The 21,781-nt window shown below is 47.9% G+C and overlaps 1 protein-coding gene across 1 annotated transcript in view; it reads left to right on the top strand.

Annotated features, from left to right (window-relative positions):
- LOC311515115 (uncharacterized protein) overlaps positions 1 to 18,946 on the top strand; it is a 59,180-nt gene extending 40,234 nt beyond the window's left edge. The window contains exons 2-8 of the mRNA XM_084617999.1: positions 1,538 to 1,732; positions 2,937 to 3,023; positions 4,035 to 4,436; positions 12,810 to 12,839; positions 13,512 to 13,572; positions 15,457 to 16,178; positions 18,501 to 18,946. Of these exons, the coding sequence (XP_084474125.1) occupies positions 1,538 to 1,732; positions 2,937 to 3,023; positions 4,035 to 4,436; positions 12,810 to 12,839; positions 13,512 to 13,572; positions 15,457 to 15,625 (944 nt within the window). The 3' untranslated portion in view covers positions 15,626 to 16,178; positions 18,501 to 18,946. The remainder of the gene's footprint in view (positions 1 to 1,537; positions 1,733 to 2,936; positions 3,024 to 4,034; positions 4,437 to 12,809; positions 12,840 to 13,511; positions 13,573 to 15,456; positions 16,179 to 18,500) is intronic.
- The last annotated feature ends 2,835 nt before the right edge of the window (positions 18,947 to 21,781 follow it).

Here is a 21,781-nt window from a genome sequence, read left to right as displayed (position 1 = left end):
GCTCCAGTCTGAGACCAATTCAAAGTTCCTCTGCTATAGTTAGTAGAATTAAGCAAGAGGATGGAAAGAATTTGAAAACTGGGCTATGATCAAAGGAAATCAGAACCATCACACCAGTGTAGCATTTTCACAGCTGTTAAAACCAAATGCTTCAGAGAAAGGTACAAGAACCCCACTCCTCTCTCACTCGCACCCACACCCACACATCCTCAAAACCTTCCACTAGGTCTAGGTCCCAGTATGCTTTGTGTCCAATTTGTGTCGTCTGTCTGTTTTGACCATAAGGAACTTAAAGCAGGGACCATGTCTTCTACTGGCTCTTGCAGAGCAGTGTTTCTCAATCTTTTCAGGTTGGCAATGCCTTACTCTGAGTCAGGTTTTGGACCTCCTTATGTTTACTGTAAAAACAAGAGTAAAAAAAAATGTATCCATGCTAACCATTAGCCTGTGTAACTTATTTGTGAATGTGATTCGAAAGGTTGACCGAGAACACTTGACCTTGAAGGGTAAGAGTTTGCAGGGAATGAGGGAAGTCAGATTTTCTTTTGCTTTAGAGAAATAAAATTTGCAACACGTCATGACCTTAACTCCCCCCTCTCACCCCACAATTACCTATTCTGGCCCTGATTGGGGGTTGTGACCCCTGGATTGAGAAACACTGTTGTAGGCATTTAACAAATAATAATACAACAAACGTTCTACTGGTGAACAGGCCCATTTCATAAATATTTGACGTAGGCCCCCACATCAGGAATGTATAGAAGTGCGTACTTGTGTCCATCCCTGTTTGGCAGAGTACTCAGCTTGAAGCAAAACACATGCTTAAGTGCAGTGAACAAAAGCATGGGTGAAACACATGCTTAATTAAATCCTTTTCGGAATAGTGTTGTGCAGCTGAGTTGTTGACATAGTCATAGGCGCCAACCCCATCGGCAGCTCCCCGCCCTGCCCCTCGCCCCAGCTCACCTCCGCCTCCCCCTGAGCGCCGCTTCTCCGCTTTTCCCCCTGGCTCCCTGCGCTTGCGCCGCGAAACAGCTGTTTTCCAGCGCCCACTGGTGCCGGGAAAAGTTGGCACCTGTGGACATAGTCCTAATTATCTTCAAAGCATTAGATTGCAATTAACTATTTCTCCCAGCAGCTCTGGGCAAGCGGGAAGTATCATTATTCCTATTGTACAGATGGAGAGATTTAGGCAGTGGTTTTAAGTGACATGGCCAAGGTGTCATGGCAACTGGCTGAGCTGGGAAGAGAACTCAGGAGCTCCATACTTATGTTCTGACCACCAGAGCACGCTTCAGGCTCCTAGCAAGTTCTCAGGTCAGCCTCTAGCATTGTAAAGTTTGGGCATCTCTGCAACAGAGCAAACCTAAAGGCCAGCTCAGATATACTGCACCCAGTGGAAGGCAGTAAGGAGTACACACGCACACAGTGCTAGCCAGAGACATTTTTCAAGTTCACCAGCAATATTTAAAATATTGTGATGTGATCTTTAGCGTTATATATTTTTCTCTCTCAGCTTGTATTTTTTTCATTTCAGAAAGATGCAGCGTGCCAAAGGAGGTCAACAATGCAGATGTTCAGGTCGGCAATAATAATTTGTTGAATGCCAGCCTGCGGTACACGTGCAGAGACGGTTACAAAAGGAAAGCTGGGACATCCAGCCTCATTGTGTGTGTAATGGACAAAGTCACCAAAACGCTCCGTTGGACAGAGCCAAATCTACGTTGTATTAGTAAGTAACTGCTGTCAGTGTGGTATGATGCCGCTGTGCTTAATGCTATGACTGAATGTAAGGAATGCAATGTCAGAAGATTATCTACAGGACGGTAGACAAAAGTGAACCTCAGCTAGAGGACAATGATCATTCTATAATTGTGCTGCACTGGGATGATACTGGGTCCAGTTGATCCCTGTGTGGATTTAGATGTGGCTATGCCCACTTACACCAAGGATGCGTATGGCCTATTGTGTTCAGCAAAATATGGACTAAGGGCCAAATTCTGCAACATTGACACTGAGTAGCACCCACTCATGCAAATAGTCCCATTGAACTCAATGCTCAGGGGAGTAAGCACTCAACCTGAGCGGGATTTGCAGAACCTGGCCCTCTGTAAGTAGGTGAGAGGGATGCCTAAGCAGTATGAAGTGGTCTCAGATGTTTGTGCTTGGGACACGAGGAGAGATCCAGTGCAGGTTGAGGATTTGCCATGGAAATCAAAGCACTGGCCAGTCTGGTATGGTGTCCTGACTCTGGCAGCGGCCTGCATCTGGATGTCAGAAAGGCAAAAAACCCCTCCAGTAATGCACCTAGCCAATTACGCAGTGCTGTGGGGAAGCCACTGCTGGTTTGTGAGGCACCTGAAAAATCGGACTCCATCTGAGAGGTTGTGGCATCCCTATTCTGCACCTCTCCACACAGTCGCTGCACGCCTGATTCCCCCAAGTTCCTTAACACTCACGTGGGGCCCCGTCTAAAGCCTACTGGAGATAACTGGAGTCTTTCCATTGACTTAATGGAGCCCCACACTACAAAGAAAGGTGTCTGTGTGATACATGCTGCTCTCAAGACTGACTGGCAGAACATTACCAGCTGCCTGCTAGCTATCTTTGATTTTTAGGTAGAGATACAGGGTGGATGAGTTCTACCTTGCTAGGGCAAAGATAATTCCAGTTGTTATGTAGAGGAGCGGTGTGATCTAGTGAATAAAGCAGGGAATGGAGTCAGGACTTCAGGGTTCTACGCTTACAATTGTCTTGGGCAAGTCCCTTGCTTCCTCTCTGTCTCACTTTCCCTGGTTGCAGCTAATAATTCCCTACCTGAGGCTTCATTTAGTACTATTTGTAAAAGTGCTTTGAGCTCTATGGGTAAGGGGCACTATGGAAGGGCAAGGTATTGTCACTCCTTACAAGCATACCATTGTGTCTTCTTTCACCAGGGGACCCTGCTCTACCTCCTTTAACTTCCAGCCCCAAACAGACATCAGCAGCACCTAGGACAGAGGCAACCAGTCCTGTCAGCAAAGGTAAGCTCCCTTTACTAGAGAGAATCCAAGCTTTTATTTTATTTTATTTTATTTTTTGGGTGGTGGGGGGAGAGACTGAAATTCAGGTGTTGATTTTTAAGTTAGATACAGTGGACCAGATCCTGAGCTGCTGTAAATCAGTGTGGCTCCACTGAAATCAGCCACGCCATGCTGATTTACGCCAGCTGAGAATCTGGTTCACTATTCCTCCTCCTCCCCTGTCCTTGATGGTTGTGGCCGCAGTGGTACTTAAACATACCTAAGCCGTTGTTGCCAAAGGCAGGTGTTTAAAGTTAGGCACCTAAATCCTTCATCAGAGTGGCCTGATTTTCCAAGGTCCTGAGCAACTTCATCTCCCATGGGCTGAATCGAAAACCAGGCCATTTTTCACAGTGCCTCAATATGGGTTTCAGTGGCTAATTTAAGCACCCGTGTTTGAAAAATCTGGTCGCAGTGCCTGACTCTGATGTCTATTATCTCCTCCTCCTCCGCCCTTCTCTGCTGTTTACTACACTCCTTTGTGGTGCCTCATTTTAAGTCAGATTCTCAGCTCTCAGGGCAGGGACAGTCTTGCACTATGTGTTCATACAACACCTAGTACCATGGGGCTTGACCCTGCCAGGGAGCTCCGCTACTAACACCTCTGACAACAAGAATACAAAATAATCTATTAAAAAGTTAACTATATAGTTGAATGTATTATAAAATACTATTTTATTGTCATTACACCTCTTCACCTTGTAACCCAGAGACAAGAGTGCTCAAATCAGGTATCTGCCCAGGGAAGAATGAATCTGGGTAAGAAACATTCACGTGTTTAGTTTTTAAGGTCTCATTTCAGGACAGTCCTTAAGCATATGCTTAACATTAAGCATGTGAGCAATCCCATTAATTTCAAAGTTAGGCATCTGCTTATACACCTGCCTGAATCGGGACGTAAAGAACTAAAATAAAAGCAACAGTTCGTTTGTCTTTCAAATGTGCCTAAGAATATATTTAACCACTTGCTAGAATCAAAGACTTTTACACCAGCTAAACCACCAGTAACCAGAGTAACTGCAGAGATTACCACAGTCCCAGTCATGGCCTCCACACCATCCTATGAAAGGGAGACCACCTCATCACTAGCCGGCCCCGTCTCTCAGCTCAGGACTGACAAGCCTTCATGGGGAACACTTGCAACAGCAACAACCGAGATCAGGTCATCAAAGGGGCCTGCTGGCGTGACCACGGAAGACACAACACAACGGCGCAGCACAGCCAGCCAGGACACACACACCTCCCAGCTCTGGACTGATGAGCCATTGTTGGAAACAGTTACAACAGAAGGAGATTGGTCAACAGCAGTGCCAGCCAATGTGACCACAGGAGACTCAACACAGCTTCTCACAGCAGTCACCCATAGCACTAAAGGTTTGTCACCAACCGATCCCTAGTATTCTAACTGCATGGGCCAAACTAACCTGCTAACAACGCTGCCTGCTAGGCACCCTGCTTAACCATTTCAGTATCACCTAGTACATCAGAATATTCACAGGGACTACATGCACCTGCTGCCTTGTCCAAACACACACACACGGCACCAGTTTAACTCAGGTTTTGTCTACACACACAAGTTGCACTGGTTTAACTTAAATCGATTTAAAAAACAATTTAGTTAAACTGATACAAACCCCAGTGTGGACACTCTAATCTCAGTTTAAATGTTGTTTATATCAGCATAAGATGTAAATAAAAGTGTCCTATTCCAATAAATTAAATTCAGTAAAAATACCAATTTACATTACACTGAAATCATATACTCTTCATTTGAAATAAGTGTCCACACACAGATCTGCACTGAAATAACTAAAGCTGTGAATTAAAACCAACTTCATTATTTTGGTTGTAGTTTGCATATAAACAAACCCTTACAGGTGCAGTCTAAACTAAATTAAGCCCATTTTAAAATCATGTCCACACACAAAGTTGTACCAGTTTAACTAAATTGGTAGAAAAGCCCTACCTGTCATGCTAACCAGTATTGTCTCATTGTTCCCTATTGCCCTCGTCTTATACTTAAATTTTAAACTTGCTGGGTAGGGAACCGTCTTTTGGGTCTGTGTTTTTATAGCACAATGAGGTCTATCAGTGAGCTATAACTGGTGTTCCTTGGCTCTGCCACAATAGAAATAATAACTGTCAAACCAATGCAAGTTTACGTGGCTCTTATTTCGATTTCAGAATGTCTTATTTCAATTTGTTTAATCAGTTAAAAAGAAAATTGGATTATGCTAAAATGAAATAAGCCACTCAGTAGTCCACAATAAGAATATCATCACTGGGATTTGCACCGGGTTAACGAAACTGATGCAACTTCTCCATGCAGACAGCTCTGTTCCATTGTATACAGGGTCATGAATGTACGGCTGGGGCAGGGGGTGTGGTGTGCGGAAGGGGTTGTGGGGTGCAGGAGTTTAGGGACTCAGGGCAGGGGGTTGGGGTGCAGGAGGGAGTGCAGAGTGTGGGAAGGGGCTCAGGGCAGGGAGGTAGGGTCTAGGAGGGGGTGCAGAGTGCGGGGGGGACTCAGGGAGAGGGTTGGGGTGCAGGAGGGGTGTGGCAGGGGCTCAGGCAGGAGGTTGGGGGCTCAGGGCAGGGGATTGGGTTGCAGAAGGGGTGCAGCAGGGGGCTCAAGGCAGGGGGTAAGGGGCTGAGAGCAGGGGGTTGGGGTGCAGGACCGGTTTGGGGTGTGGGCTCCGGCCCAGTGCCGCTTACCTGGAGCGGCTCCAGGGTGGCAGTGGGGCTAAGGCAGGCTCCCTGCATGCCCTAGCCTCGCTTCTTCCCAGAAGTGGCCAGCATGTTCAGCAGTGGCTCCAGGGGGTGGGGGGGGGCAGGCGGCTCTGCTGCACGCTGCCCTCACCTGTGGGTACCACCCCCGAAGCTCTCATTGGCTGCGGTTCCCCGTTCCGGAGCCCTCTGCACCCCCCTCCCCAGGGGCCACAAAGACATGGTGCCGGCTGTTTCCAGGAGTGGCGCAGGGTCAGGGCAGGCAGGAAGCCTGCCTTAGCCCCACTGCGCCAGATCCAAAGCCCTGACAGGCCGGATCCAAAGCCCTGATGGGCCAGATCCAAAGCCCTGACAGGCCGGATCTGGCCTGCGGGCCGTAGTTTGCCCACCCCTGATATAGATGCCTACCTGGAGGCACCCAAGTGTGAACAGTATGGCCTAACTCCAGTGACCGGAAGGGGTAGATTTAATGGAAAAAGCCCAGTAGGTAAAGAATGGGGAGGGCCCAATGATTTGGCCCAGTCTAGGCCTTGGAGAATGGGAGAAAAGAACAGTTAATCTGTCCTTAAACGTGTGCACTATTTCTTGCTGCTTCATTCTTCCCTCCATTTCTTTCCTCCATGTTCTCATTCCTCTCTTCTTGTCTCCTCTTCTAGCCATTTAACGTTTTCTTTTCTTCTTTTTCTCTCCTTTTATTTGTTTTTCCCCATCCTCCCACCTTTTCCCTCTCCTCTTTCCAAGGCACGACACGTCCCGCTTGACTTTCTGTTCTCCCCACCCAGGGCGTCCCTACCCATACGCAAAGTATGCAGCTGCGTAGGGCATCAGGAAATTTGGGGCACCACATTTCCTGGTGCCCAACGCAGCTGCATGCTGCTCAGCCCCTGCTCCGCCTCTTCCCCATGACCCCGGCCCCTGCTCCGCCCCAGCCCTGCTTCTTCCCACCCCTGCTCCACCCCAGCCCTGCCCCCACTCCACCCCTTCCCCAAAGCCCTTGGCCCCGCCCCTTCCACATGGCCCCCACCCTGCTCCACCCCAGCCCTGCTCCACCCCAGCCCTGCCCCAGCTCCCCTGAGGACTGCAGCAGGGCCTGGCCTGCACTCACCGGCGGCAGGAAGTGCAGCGATCCGGCCCCAGCCACGCCGCCGGTGAGTGTTGGGGGGCGGTTCCCCACTGCCCTTGAAGCCAGCCCCCCCCCTCCCCTACGGAGACCTGGGGCCAGCCCCACACCCCTCCCGCGGAGACCTGGACCCCCACACACACCCCACCCCGTGGGGGGGACTGCGTAGGGCCCCCAGATGGCTAGGGACAGCCCTGCCCCCACCCACCCATCTGCCCACAGACTCTCCTACTGGGTCTCCCCAACTCCTCTCCCATGGTCTTTCACCACCCCACCCCACTCTGTGGGTCCCAGCCCCCCCACACCTTGTGTGTCTTGGAGCCTCTTCAGCCCCACTGAGTTGCTTAGACCCCTGGTTCTTTCACCCTCCTCCAGCTCTCTCAATTCACACTGTATCTCTGGCCCCCCTTACTGTCTCTCCCAATCCATCACATAGATGAAGACAACAGCATCTATACCTCCTGCACTGGCCTCAGGGGTGGGGAGTTGTGAGGCAGGCCTGGAAAGGAGGAGGAAGAGGAAGAAGGGGAACTGGCCATCCCTAGTCATGGCTGCGGTACTCCTCCAGCCCTGTGTTCACATCACTGGGCAAGGGGCCTAGGCAGTGCACACTGACCCAGCCACCGCGGCTGATTCGGAGTGAGGCACACTAAATCTTACCTCACAAAAGCCCGCGGAGGCACCTCAGCCCCAACCCAGCTAGCTAACCTAGCGCGATAAACTCGCCTTCACATCTGTTTGCTAATCTGCAGTGCTCCCTACTGTTCTAGTCCTGCCCCCTCACCTCCCCAGCTCTGCCAGTTCACCTCAGTCACAACCCACAGGTCCCCGGCTATTCCACTGCACTCTGTCGGTTCATCTCAGCCCTGACTTGCAGCCATTCCAGCCCTGGCCCTCTCAGGCAGCCACAGCCAACCCTGCCAGACTCCGAGGTGGTCCATAAACAGACCCCGGGGACTAGGATGAAACATCAGAACAGCTCCTGTCCATTTGTTACTTTGGATCAGATTTAAACTCAAGTCCAGCAGCTATGATCTAAAGACATATTCAAAGAATATGTCCTGCTTCGAGCAGGGGGTTGGACTAGATGACCTTCTGGGGTCCCTTCCAACCCTGATATTCTATGATTCTATGACACCTGTCCATAGTGAAAAGAAAAGGAGTACTTTGTGGCACCTTAGAGACTAACAAATTTACTAGAGCATAAGCTTTTGTGAGCGACAGCTCACTTCATCGGATGCATATTTTCCACTGTATGCATCCAATGAAGCGAGCTGTAGCTCACAAAAGCTTATGCTCAAATAAATTCATTAGTCTCTAAGGTGCCACAAATACTCCTTTTCTTTTTTACGGATACAGGCTAACACGGCTGCTACTCTGAAACCTGTCCATAGTGCTGACCCACCGCACTGTGGGCCTCCCCATCTCTACACCTGCTTGTTTTTTAAAGTATGTCTCTTGTTAGAGCCAGTAGGAAAAATGGGCTAAGTCCCTCTAAATCGTAAGTCTCAGAAACAGCACTTCTTCTTGATATGTGTCTGAGTACTGTCAGCTTTCCTAGCTTATAAGGGAAGAATAGAAGGCAGAGAAAATGGCTCTGCAAGGGGAGGCTGGATCTAGTTTTTATTTTGAAACAAAATTGAGACGTGGGAGATCCAGATATCGACCCCCTCACCACAGTATCTGAGCACCACTGAAACCAGATCTCCTGAGTCTCAGTCCAGTAGCTTCATCACAAGACTTCCCATCCTCTCTTTCAATCATAGTAATCCATTCATGCTAGGAATGAATTGTGTTGTGCGCATACATATGGTGTGACTGGGATCAGGCTTTAGAACAAGTATGACGATGCAGAACTATTTGGCTGACTCACCCTGACAACCCGCCTATCTGGTCTCATTAGCTCCACTCAGGAATATAAGGGATTCAGCATCTTCCCTGGTGCAAAAGAGAACTAGAGGGAGATTCTGCAGGGAAAACCCTTAATTACCCTGCTATGGACGGAAAACATTTTGGGTTAAGGCTCATGTTTGTAAGTGAAGTCCTGCTTTGGGGATGTGTTAATTTAATTAAGAATAAAGAGAAGCCACCGTGAGGAGGTGAGTTTGGGCAATATCCGTTATCTGTGTGGCATCTGTGGGACACTTCATCTGTTTGCAGGAGGTGTTGCACACCCCAAGGTTGTATGTATTGTGACAGGGTCAGGCCAGATGGCTACAGGAGAGTGAAACCTTGAAAACCTACTGGCTTCACTAGCTTCAACCCGCAATCTTCTCTGAAATATCCCCAGATTTGCTCTTCACTCCCAGGCAGGGTAGAAAGACCAAAAGGGAAAGAAGGGCAGCTAAGGCCTTGACCCAGGGACAGAGGTCACCCTTGTGGGCAGGCGGCCCAGGTAGCTGAAAAGGAGGCTGCCCTGCCTGACCCCCCACCCTAATGTCTCTGAACCAGGAGAGGCAACAGAGACTGGCCCCCTAGAGCTCAGGCAGATTAGGTCAATGGTCTGACCCACAGTCAATGGTCGAGCCCGATTATATTGGTGCCCAAACCCGATGGCACCACTAGGTTTTGTAATGACTTTCGCCGGCTGAATGAGATATCCAAATTCGATGCATACCCCGTATCGATGAGTTAGTTGACTGCCTGGGCAATGTCCAACTTTTGACCACCCTTGATTTAACAAAGGGATACTAGCAGATCCCCCTTGCCAAAGATGCGAAAGAAAAAATGGCATTCTCTACACCAGAGGATCTGTTTTAATATATTGTTCTTCCTTTTGGACTGCATGGGGCACCTGCCACCTTCCAGCGTCTTATGGACAAGCTCCTGTGGCCCCATACCAGTTATACAGCTGTGTACCTGGACGACGTGATTATTCACACCCCCGACCAGTTGGAAAAGGTGGAAGCGGTTCTGGACACGCTAAGACTGGCTGACCTCAAAGCCAACCCAGCCAAGTGTGCTATAGGGCTAGCCAAGGCTAAATACCTTGGCTACATTGTAGGAAGGGGCATGGTCAAGCCCCAACTGAACAAACTGGAGGCCATCCAAAATTGGCACCAGCTGAATCAGAAAAAGCAAGTCCGGGCATTCCTGGGTGTGGTGGGGTACTACCGGTGATTTATTCCTCATTTTGCCACCAGAGCGAGTCCCCTGACTGACCTGATAAAAGCCCGGGGTCCGGACATGGTGAAGTGGACAGATGCTGCAGAGAAAGCATTCACAGATCTACAGACAGCCCTCTGCAATAACCCTATGCTTATAGCACTGGACTTCAACAAAGAGTTCATTTTACAAACAGATACATCTGAAGCAGGATTGGGAGCTGTCCTATCGCAAATGATCGGAGACAAAGAACACCCAATCCTTTGCCATCTGAAGGAAACTCCTCCCGAGAGAGCAGAAGTATGTAGTGGTTGAGAGAGAGTGCCTTGCTGTGAAATGGGCCATGGAAACACTATGTTATTACCTACTGGGATGACAGTTTAGCCTTGTGACCAATCATGCACCCAGTGGAAGCAGCGAAATAAAGAAAAGTACGCAAGAGTGACCAGATGGTTCCTGTCTCTACAACCTTTCCAACCTTTCACCATACAACACCGGGCTGGAAGCCACCATGGCAATGCAGATGGCTTGTCGCTGGTACACTTGCCTGACATCCCAAGTTGCCCAACCCTGTGGTGTTGAGTTGGGGGGTAGTCAGGCCAGGCAGCTACAAGAGAGTGATTGATGGTAGATACATTAGCCCCAGATTAAGCAGGTCCCTTTTCCCTGAGTAAGATAATGGGCTGTTCCAGAACAATCAGGAAGTTGCTGGAACCAATTATGGCAGGCAGGCTAATTAGGACACCTGGAGCCAATTAAGAAGCTACTAGAATCAATTAGGGCAGGCAAGCTAATCAGGGCACCTGGTTTAAAAAGGACCTCACTTCAGTTAGGTGTATGCGAGGAGCTGGGAGCAAGAGACGTGCAAGGAGCTAAGAGTGAGAAGGCGTACTGCTGGAGGACTGAGGAGTACAGGTGTCATCAGGAGGAAGGTCCTCCGGTGAGGATAAAGAAGATGTTGGGAGGAGGCCATGGGGAAATAGCCCAAGGAGTTGTAGCTGTCATGCAGCTGTTACAAGAGACACTGTAGACAGCTATGATCCACAGGGCCCTGGGCTGGAACCCAGAGTAGAGGGCGGGTCCGGGTTCCCCCCATCCCCCCCAACTCCCTATTTGATACAAGAGGAGTTGACCTGGACTGTGGGTTCCACCAGAGGGGAAGGTCCCTGGCCTGTCCCCTGACACACTAGGTGGGTCAGCAGAGACTGCGGGGATTGTTCTCCTCCTTTTCCCCATGCTGGCCAGTAATGAGGTTAGCTGAGTGAATGGCAGGTTTGAGCCACTGGCAAAAGTGGCCAAACTGAGGGCTGCCATGAATCTCTGAGGCGAGCAAATCCGCCAATAAGCGCAGGACCCACCAAGGCAGAGGAGGAACTTTGTCACAGTATGTATGTTCCAGGCTCTTCTTCAGGTCCCCATGTTTGAAACCAGGAGTTTAATGCTGAAGAAATTAGAAATCTAAATGATGATAAAATAAATGAAATGTGACATAAAACAAATAGGCAGCACTGGGCTATAGTTTTAAATGAAAATTTAGTAATGTCCTGTTTAAGTATTCGCTCAACCTCAGTCTGGTAGAGGAAGAAAGGGAAACATTTTTGTCATTGAAAAAATTTGCATATTTTCCCTTTTTTAAATAAAAGGTCAAAAAAATTCAACATTTGTCAAAGTTTCAAAAAATCTCAGCTCACTGTACAAAACTGATTGAAAACCAGCGGGGGGGGGGGGACATCACAGAAATCATTGAAATTTTTCCCAATTTTGAAATTCACAGATTCTTTTGAACAGCTGTAATACTCACTGAGAAATTCTTAAAAGGGGCGTGGGGGGAAGGGAAATCTCTAATGTTCTGGGGAGCTCTACCTACATAGCCTTACCAGGACTTGAAAACAACCAACAGAGAAACAGCCCCTGAAGAATTCATCCCAGGTCATTCGCATGAGCCACACTGCATGCTGGGCAAGGAGGTGAAGTGCTGTGCCCAGTGCTCTGCAGTTTGGATGCATTCAGAGAGGTGTAGAGTGTGCCCGTTCAGCTCTGCAGTGGGGCCAGCGAGGAGCTGCATGCCTTCTGGAGCGAGTGCATTCTCTGTTGCCCCACCTCCAGAGGTGCAGCATGCTTCTCCCTCCATGGCCAGCCAGCTCTACTATGAATAGGCTTATATGATGGATCTGATGACCCAGGAAGTCCCTTCCAGTCCTGTATCCTTCTGGGGCAGTGGGGGAGCCAGGGCCTGTCACCTCTTTGCCCCCTTCCCAACCTCCTTTGGGGTGCTAGCAGCCCAAGGCCACTAGGAGGACGTGACTCCTGTGCTCAGGGGAGGGGAACTGCAGGAGAATGGGGTGGAAATGTTCTTGCCAGCATCTCTGTCTTCTGAGTACCTACGTAGGGGCCAGGCATAATTGGCTTTAATTGGTTCCTTAATGCAGAATCAGAAAGCGAAATCCAGCCTTAGTGTTGGGGTCAGAACTTTGTTGGAGTCACTGGAGTTGCACCAAGGCCTAATTTGGCCTTTAACCCATTAATTCAAGGCTCTCAGAAACGGTGACACACCAGGCACTAATTTAAGGCCCCGCCCCCTTCTTCCTCTTCTCACCGCCCTGCCCCCCTCCACGTGAGTCACGCGCCGCCGGCAGTCACACACTGTAGTGCTGCATTTGGGTTTGCTTTGCTTCCAGTGTTGCTCTGCAGCTTTTGGAGGGGCTGGCAATGTGGGCAGGAGGGAGGTATGGCTTAATGCTTCCGTGGAGTGGTAATCCAGCTGTAAACATACATTCTTCCCTATTCTTTTACAGTTTCCACCCAAGTTATGTTTTCTTCTGTGGGTAAGAACTATTCTGCTACATTAAGGTTTATAGTCTATAAATCTGAGAGGATGTGGTTTGTGGTTTGGTTTGTTTGTTACACGTCAGCCACCAAATCCAGCTCAGGCTGAGATTGCATCTAATCCCTCCAGCTAGGCAGCATCGGATCTGCATGGTAACTGGATGGGAGACTCCCTAGGACAGGGGTGGCCAACCTGAGCCTGAGAAGGAGCCAGAATTTACCAATGTACGTTGCCAAAGAGCCACACTAATACGTCAGCAGCCCCGCATCAGCTCCCCCGCTCCCAGCACCTCCCGCCCACCAGCAGCCCCGCCAATCAGTGCCTCCCCCTCCCTTCCCACACTTCCTGATCAGCTGTTCCCTGGTGTGCAGGGTGGGGGGAGGAGCCAGGACATGGTAGGCTCCGGGCATCATGGCTGAGCCAAGGTCGGACCAAGGGGGGAGGGGCACTATGCTACTGGAAGAGTCATCTTGCAGATCAGATGTAAATTGAGGTACCAGCTCACTGGTTAATGAAATAAAGATCCCTTTGGTGCTTCTCCCTCAAGAGCAGAGGCGTTTACTAGAACTCAAATTTGGCCAGGACACCGGGGCTCCGAGATATAGATGTCACATCGTTGGTCTTTATTTTAAATACAGAAGAGTTTAGTTTTTGTTTTCTTCTCTGGCAGGGTTTCCCATGTTGCTGATCGCTGTAGCTGTTGTATTATGTTGTGTCTGGAGACAGCGAGTGTAAGTATTCCAATAATGTAATTACATAATGATGCAGTATAGCGAAGTTGCAGGAAAGAAGCAGCCTGAGATTTTTCAAAACCATGCAGGGAATTTAGATGCACAACTCCCATTAACGCTCATAAGAATTGTGAAACTGTGTATCTAAATCCCCTAGGCAGCTTTGACAGTCTCAATCATAATCTCTTTCTCCAACTAACTGAGACTGTCATTAAATTTTCACTGGGGACACATCAGTTAAGCTGCCAATGAGCACTGATGAGTGAAATTCCCCTCGGTGCTGAGGGCAGCTCTTAAATTCTGCTTACGTCCTCAAAATAGGGTTTAACTGGAATTTAACTGGGGAACAGGCTCTGTACTTGCCCTTTACACATGGGTGAAAGTCACCTTGATGCTAGGACAGTTTCCAAATGGCAAGATACCTGGAACACTGGGGCCATCGCTTGTATTTGTAACTATTCTCCTATTCTATCGTCAGTCTTTTATGTTTTATTATTTAAATTTTTAAAACAAAACCTATTTACAAAGAGACCTTCCACAGCATTGGCATGGTTTTTAGTATAACACTTGGAAAGAGTTCAGAAGAGCAATAAAAAGCAATAATTATTTATTTAAGGGGCAGTCAGGATTCATTAGAAAAGAAAGGCCAAAGATCCCATTTTTAAAGAGGACTTTAACCTGCCTCCATTTTTGTGTCTATAAATAGCTGCATCCATAATTAACTGTGGCAATAAACACTGTCATTGAGACAGCTAAGTGCCCAGTTTGTGAACCCAGTCACATATGTAGGCAAGTCAACAGAGTTACGTGTAAGTGAAATGTTGTGCTCCCAAAAATGCAGGTCACTTTTCAAAATTGAGCCCTACATCTGCTAGAGAGACAGAAACCTGGAGACAGGTTTCAGAATGGTAGCTGTGTTAGCCTGTATCAGCAAAAATAACGAGGGGTCCTTGTGGCACCTTAGAGACTAACAAATTTATTTAGGCATAAGCTTTCATGGGTTAGAACCCACTTCATCAGATGCATGGAGTGAAAATACAGGAGCAGGTATAAATACATGAAAGGATGGGGGTTGCTTTACCAAGTGTGATATGAGTTTAATGAGATAAATCAATTAACAGCAGGATACCAAGGGAGGAAAAATAACTTTTGAAGTGGTAAGAGAGTGGCCCATTACAGACAGTTGACAAGAAGGTTTGCAAACATTAAAAGGTAATTATTGCAAACGTTGGCTTAGCTGGGGTCATGGTAACCATCACTGACTTACTTGTAATGTGTAAACATGACAGAGGGAAGAGAATTGTTTAGGGTTGTACATGGGGTGAAACTAGATGATGATATCTAGAAGGGAAGATTTAGCCAGAATAGCATCAGGAAACTCACAACAAGTTACTGAGCTACTGAGATTGTGAAATAGCCTCCAGAGGAATGTGGTAGAAGGCCTGCGACATGAATCATTTAAAGTTAGACAAGGTAGAGCACTCACAAATATAGTACACCGAGATCCGTGCTGTCTTGAAGGGACTGTAGATGGCCTGAATAAACTGTTCAAGTACGTCTTTTCCATCTCTAATGTCTGAGGGCTTGATTCTCATTTACACTAGGGCTCCTTGACAACACACAAACGTCAGATCTTACACCCACTTCAAGATGTCTTTATGCTGCTGGAGCTGTAACAAAGCCCTAATGTAACAAAGAAGCCCAGAAGCACGGCCTGGTATCTAATTAGTCAATAATCAAAGACTGAGACTGTCTGTGATTCACGTGTTTCCCCACTGACATTTCACATTCCTGGTCAGCATTTTAGTACACAGACAGCCTAGCAGATTCCTTTAGCCTGCAGTTGCCAACCTTTTCTGATTGCATGAATTTTTCCTTTTGCAGCCACATGAGGCGACAATACACGATGCCTGTGATAGCAATTTCCATGACCACAGAAGAGTCAGAACAAAGGGACAGAACACCACCAGAAGACAATGGCTCAGACGGTCCAGAACAACCAAGTGAAGGGACAGAGGTGATGTCATCATCTTGTGTGATATCGACTGGTTGAATAATAACACTTAGTGAAATCAGTGCATCCATTAAACTTGAAAGGGGCCAAGGGATCCTTACTGCTTACAAAGACCAACAGGCCAATTGCATTAGGCGCTGACTTGTCAATTACCACATGCCAGCTACTCAACTTGAGATTGGAAATACAGCCTCATTTCTAAGATGTGGCAGGTATGCAGAGGATCTGATTTCCAGTCCCACCATCGTTTCAAAGAGAGGATAGGAATGGTCTCATAAAACTTATTACATACTTGGTCTGTTCTTTGAGCTGAGGTATGAACAGATTGAACATCCTGTACCCATAAGAGAGTGTCTAGATAACTTGGACATATCTCTTAATTCTTGTTTTAATGAATGGTTGCTTTCAAAAGAGAAGTCACACGGGCGTTTAAATGCCCAAGGAGAACTGTCCATGTGGAAAGTTCTGAAAAAACTTCAGGTGGCCTCTTATATGCAGTGTAAAGACCACGCCAGAGAAGAAGCAGTTGGTGATCTGATAGTGAAGAATACAGCTTAGGACCACCTAGGACCTATACAGAAAGAACATAAAGGTAAGCTGCAAAACATCTTTTATATATATTTAATTCATAAAGAAACAAACATTAGGTCTCATTTTCAGACACCCAGAACTCCTGCAACTTCCATTGATGTCATTTGGAGTTGTGGGTGGTCAGAACTTCTGAAAATCAGACCTAATGGGATTTTATTTAAGTGAACGTGCTGCATCTGCTTGGATTTTTAAGAAGTATTTTCATTTTTACGTTTAAAATAAGGATTAAAAAAACATCTCCTAAAATAAATTGAAATCAGTTTGACGAGCAAGCTTAGAAGTTCGTCCAGATGCTTCCTGGCAGTGGTAGGTCCATTCATCTGTGGAATAGTGTTCCAATGAAAGTATTGGAATCCCCACTGTTCGGTCATTTGAAACTAGACTGCACAAGGCATTGGGAGAAATCTGGCCCTGCCAAACAGAGATGAACAAGGTGACCTTATCTCTAAATGGAACAGAAGAAAGACCCAGAGAAGAGAAACAAAAAATGAATGGAGGCATAGAGGGGAGGAAGCTGCCTTCCTACATAGAGAGATGAGGACTAGTCCGTAGTCTAGAAAGGGGCAGAATAAGAAGGGATATGATGGAGGTATTTAAAACAACAGAGAAGGTCTGTCAAGCACTTAGGCCCTTTCATATAAATCCAAAACAAAAGGAAACTTGATGAAATTAAAAGGCACAAGTTTAAAACAGATGGAAGGATATAACCTTTGTTGTCATACATGATTTGGGTGTATCTTAAGTACTTATTTGCCCGCCATCTGTAGTATCTGAGCACCTCACAATCTTTAATATATATTTCTCCCAAACCATCTGTGGGGATCACCAGCTTACAGAAGGGGAACGGAGTCACCAAGAGACTAAGTGACTTACTCAAGATCACATGAGAAGTCTGTGGCAGAGCCAGGAATTGACCCTGATGCTCTCCTGTCCCAGACGAGTGCCCTAATCACTAGACCATCCTTCCTCTCAGTTCTTGTGTTGCTCTTGCAGGATAGTGAAGAAAAATGCGTAGTAAGAACTGGAAAAAGAATTAAAGCTGTCTCTCCTTATACATAGCACCTGCAGGTGCTCTAGACAGATATGGGATAACCATCCTCATGCTTCAGGGCCATAAACGGATCACTGATTGCAGTCAGAAGGAAGTTTCTCTCTTACCCTATGGCATAGTAGTGCAGAGTTAGGTACCTTATTGGTTGGTATACACTTTCCCTTTGTAGTGCCAGGAGTTAGTACCTGTCTCAGATAGTGGCTAAATCTGATGGACCTTGGTCTGTTGCACCATAGCAGCACTCATGTTCCTTTATCTTTCACTCAGTAGGTATTTCACCCCCCCACCTACAGCAAACAATAAAGCTGGTGGCAAAAGCTTCCAGAGTATGGAAAAAGCTGAGCTGCACCATCCCCAGGCAGGATTATTCAGGGGAACAAATAGGAAACTATCAAGTAGCTGAGAAATATTATCTGTAACCTCCTGCCAAAGCACTATGATGAATGCAGAGGAGCAATACACTGGTAACCCTCTGTAACCAATATTATTGAGGGCACCGACCCAGATTACTTCGTACCACTGATATTGGGGAACATGCCTATCATATAACAAAATCTTGGAGTCTTCTAGATACAGAGACTCTGTGAATCGTTTCCTTTCCAGGATTCGAGTCTCATTTTGAGGAGGGACCCCCAAACCAGCCTCTATTATTGTGGGTACCGTCAATTGGTTAGGTAGCTGAGTGCAACCAGTTTGCCTGCAAAATTAGAGGCTACTGATCAAAATCAGACCCCAGTTTGCAGCCCCAGGTATTGGAGCAGTTCTTATTCTGAAACATGATTTGCACAGTAATTTGGAGCGTACTGAGGCTCAGCCCTGAGTCCCAGACTATCAGGTCAAGTGAGGTGGGGTGTGCTGCTGGGAAAGATGGATAGAGAAGGCCTGGAGACCTGCAGCCTGGTGAGTAAGATGGTCAGGGGAGGAGACAAGAAGTCTGTGGAGTAAGCACTGCTCTGTCCATGAAACAACCATGCACCATCTTTACTCTGACCTGCCAAATGCCTTTGACAAGCACGTCCAATGTTATCTCCTCCAGCTGCCCAAACCTTTATGCATCTCACCCCACAGCAATCCCCACCTGACTCTGGAGCTGCCCCACAACAATATTACACAAGACATTTTGTTCCCTGCATGTGTCAGTGTCTATGGACCTAAATCATTTATTAAAGCAACATTTTAACTTTGTCCGGCAGTGACTGAACACACACCCTACAGTCTTTCCCATCTTTCATCCCCTCAGTTCCATAACCTCTGTTATCCACTCTCTTTCAGACAGCATTTATCTACGAAGCCATCAAAAGAAGAACACAACTTATTTTCCTTCTGCTACCAGCAAAATCCTGAGTAAAGAGCAAGTCTGAGACTCAGAAAACTTACCCTGAACCACATCTAACTATTTCAGGGTCAGCCATGATAGTTTGCTCAGGAATCTTTCAGACATGTTAGAATGTGATTTCAGATGCTTGTAAGTTCCAGGTGCTTCCAGAAGACAAGAGACAGATGTCCTTTGGACCACACCACCACCAGCATAGCTCTTTTACAGATGTTACCAGTCAATGGCCAATGCAATGGAAATATTTTACATTGCTGTTTTCCCTCCCAGGGAGGGCAAGTACCTATATTCTGTGGGCTCCTTCTCAGATGGGCCCCTACTCCACCTTGGACCCGTCCTCATCCACCAATCCTTTCCCTCATGCTGTGCAATACATTAACACATTGCTTTGCACCACTGAATCTAATAAATATTTTTATAGACAGTCTCTGCCACTCTGTACCTTTTTCAGCGTCTCTAGTAAGAATAGCTGACGTACGGGCTGGGAAGTTGGTAAATAGTGGCATAGTCAAATGGGAGAGAGGGAATGGCTCCCAAGTTGGCTCAGAAGCACATGTTTGGGGTTAATCAGTGCACAGAGCCGAGTCCCTGGGTCCCTTTATACCATGCACACACGCAGATAGAGAAATTATTAATCCAGCTCAACGAGTATCTAAGGAAGACAGTCTCCAGGAACAGCTAAAAGCAAGAGAGTTCCAATACACCAGCCTATATCTGCACCGCTGTAACTTCCTCCCCATCCACCCTCATCACATTGGCTCTGTCTGTGTCAGAGACATTTGCACCAGCGTAACCATATCAATGTAGTTACACTAGCACAAGCCCCTGATGTGCTGCACCAGTGTAAAGCAGGATTTAGACCAACACATTACTGTGGTAAGCTCTACGGCACAGCGTGTAGCTTGTCTTCACTAGGGGTTTGCATTGGTGTAACTCCAGCTGTACCTATGCCAGCCCTCATTGATTTCTCGAGAGCAGTGTTTCCCAAACTTGGGATGCCGCTTGCCAGGGAAAGCCCCTGCCGGGCCAGGCCAGTGTGTTTACCTGCCGCATCCGCAGGTTTGGCCAATCGTGGCTCCCACTGGAAATGTAGAGTGGGAGTCAGGACTCGGGCTCCATGTCATCAGAGAGCAGCTGCAGGCGAAGCTCTTGTCTACAGGAGCCTCTGTGCCCCTGTTTACGTCTTCATGTTGAATAAAGAGGCCCTGAAAGGTTTGGGGTTTTTTTTCCCCCCCTTGCTTCTTTCTTTAAACTTACAGATGCCTATGGTGGTGTTTTCTGATTTTGCTGGATGGGGGGGGTCTCAGGGTACAGCTCTGCCAACTGAAGAGTTTTTAACATAGACAACTTTTCTCCCAAATCTTACTCAAACATTGCATTGCAGTCAAGTAGAACTACAGAACAACACTAAGAACGTTAAACACTCTGAATAACGATCCCCTCCCCTCTCAATAGCTCAGTTTTCACTCTTGGTTCTTGTGCTGTCACCATTTCACTAGAGCTCCACTAGTCTTCCAGCCTAGACAGGACTTGAATGCATTGAGTCGGTGGGTCTTGAACGTCACTGCACTGCAACCCACTTCTAACAGCAAAAATTACTACCTGACCAGCCTGAGGCAGCGGACCTCAGGCTTCAGCTTCAGCCCCAGGCCCCAGCAAGTCTAACGCTGGCCTTGGCAACCCCATTAAAATGGGGTCACGACCCACAGTTTGAGAACCGCTGTCCTACGTAAACGGCAATTTTTCGGTGGGACGAGGAGAAATGAACAAAAGAAAATTTTCAGCCTCTTTTATACACCACAAAGTAGCAAAATAAGCACAATTTCTGGGTTTTTTTTTTTAAACCCTTTATCCAGTAGCTGAGGTGGGAATGACTTGAGAACTAAGAGCTTTGAACTGAAGAGATTCCAAAGTGGGTTGGGAAGGGACGGACTCTGTAATTCTGAGAGGATTTTGCTGTATGAATATTTTTGAGCTTCGATACAGTACCAAGGCCAAAAATGCCTTACGAATACAATAACACAGATTATTATTATCAATTTGTATTGCTGTAGTACCTAGGAGCTCCAGTCATGGACCAGGGTCCCATTGTGCAAGGTGCCATACGAACACACAAAGGTACCGGCCACAAGCCATGTCTGTCCCATAGGACTGTTTTAGGCACAGTTATTAATCACCAGCGCTAGGGGGTTAGAGCGCATTGCCTATAAACCACAGCAAGGCTGCCATTTTGGCTTAGCTTTAAGATCGAATTAATTATTCTAACCAGAGATGGGTTCACAGTTTTGGTTGGGGCCCATCTGTAACTGAAGACACGGAAAGAGACACACGGGGGGGGTATGTCTACACTGCATTTGGGAGTGAGCCCCACCCAGCCTGGGTTCACGGATGGCTCATGCTAGTGTGTGGACATTTGCTTTGACATTGCAGCTCAAGCTGAAGCTCGGACTCTCAATTCCCATCCCTCCCCACCCCGGCTTGAGAACCTGAGCTCCAGACCAAGGGACAACACCCACACAGCTCTTTTTAGCATGCTAGCGCAAGTCCCATTAGCACCAGCCTTTGAACCCGGGCTGGGAGGTTCACTCCAAGCTGCACTGTAGACATGCCCTAAGAGGTTTGAGCCTACAATGTGCCAAGAGCCTCACGAAGAGCTGTAGGTACTCAGCACCTCGCAGGACAGAGCCCCTGGTGGGATCGGAACCTAAACCAGCTAGACCAGGCGTGGGCAAGCTTTTTAGCCCGAGGGCCACATCGGCGTTGTGAAACTCTATGGAGGGCCGGGTAGCAAAGGCTGTGCCTCCCCAAACAGCCTGGCCCCCACCCCCTAACTGCCCCCTCCCATTTCCCGCCCCCTGACTGCCCCCCTCAGAACCCCCGACCCATCCAACCCCTCTGCTCCATGTCCCCTGACCGCCCCCTCCTGGGATCCCCTGCCCCTAACCACCTCCCCCCGGGACCCCACCCCCTATCAAACCCTCCCTGCTCCCTGTCCCCTGACTGCCCCGCCCCCTATCCACACCCCCACCCCCTGACAGGCCCCCCCTGGGATTCCCATGCCTATCCAACCCCCCCTGTTCCCCATCCCCTGACTGTCCCCCCCCAGAACTTCCTCCCCATCCAACTGCTCCCTGGGACCTCCTGCCCCTTATCCAACCCCCCCTGCTCCCTGCCCCCTTACCATGCCGCTCAGAGTGGCCGGAGCTCGCAGCCACACGGC

This window comes from Lepidochelys olivacea, assembly GCF_965140295.1.
Source record: "Lepidochelys olivacea isolate rLepOli2 genome assembly, chromosome: 1".
Lineage (NCBI taxonomy): Eukaryota > Metazoa > Chordata > Testudines > Cheloniidae > Lepidochelys > Lepidochelys olivacea.
The sequence above is the reverse complement of the archived record's forward strand: the minus strand, read 5'-3'. Positions and strand labels throughout refer to the sequence as shown.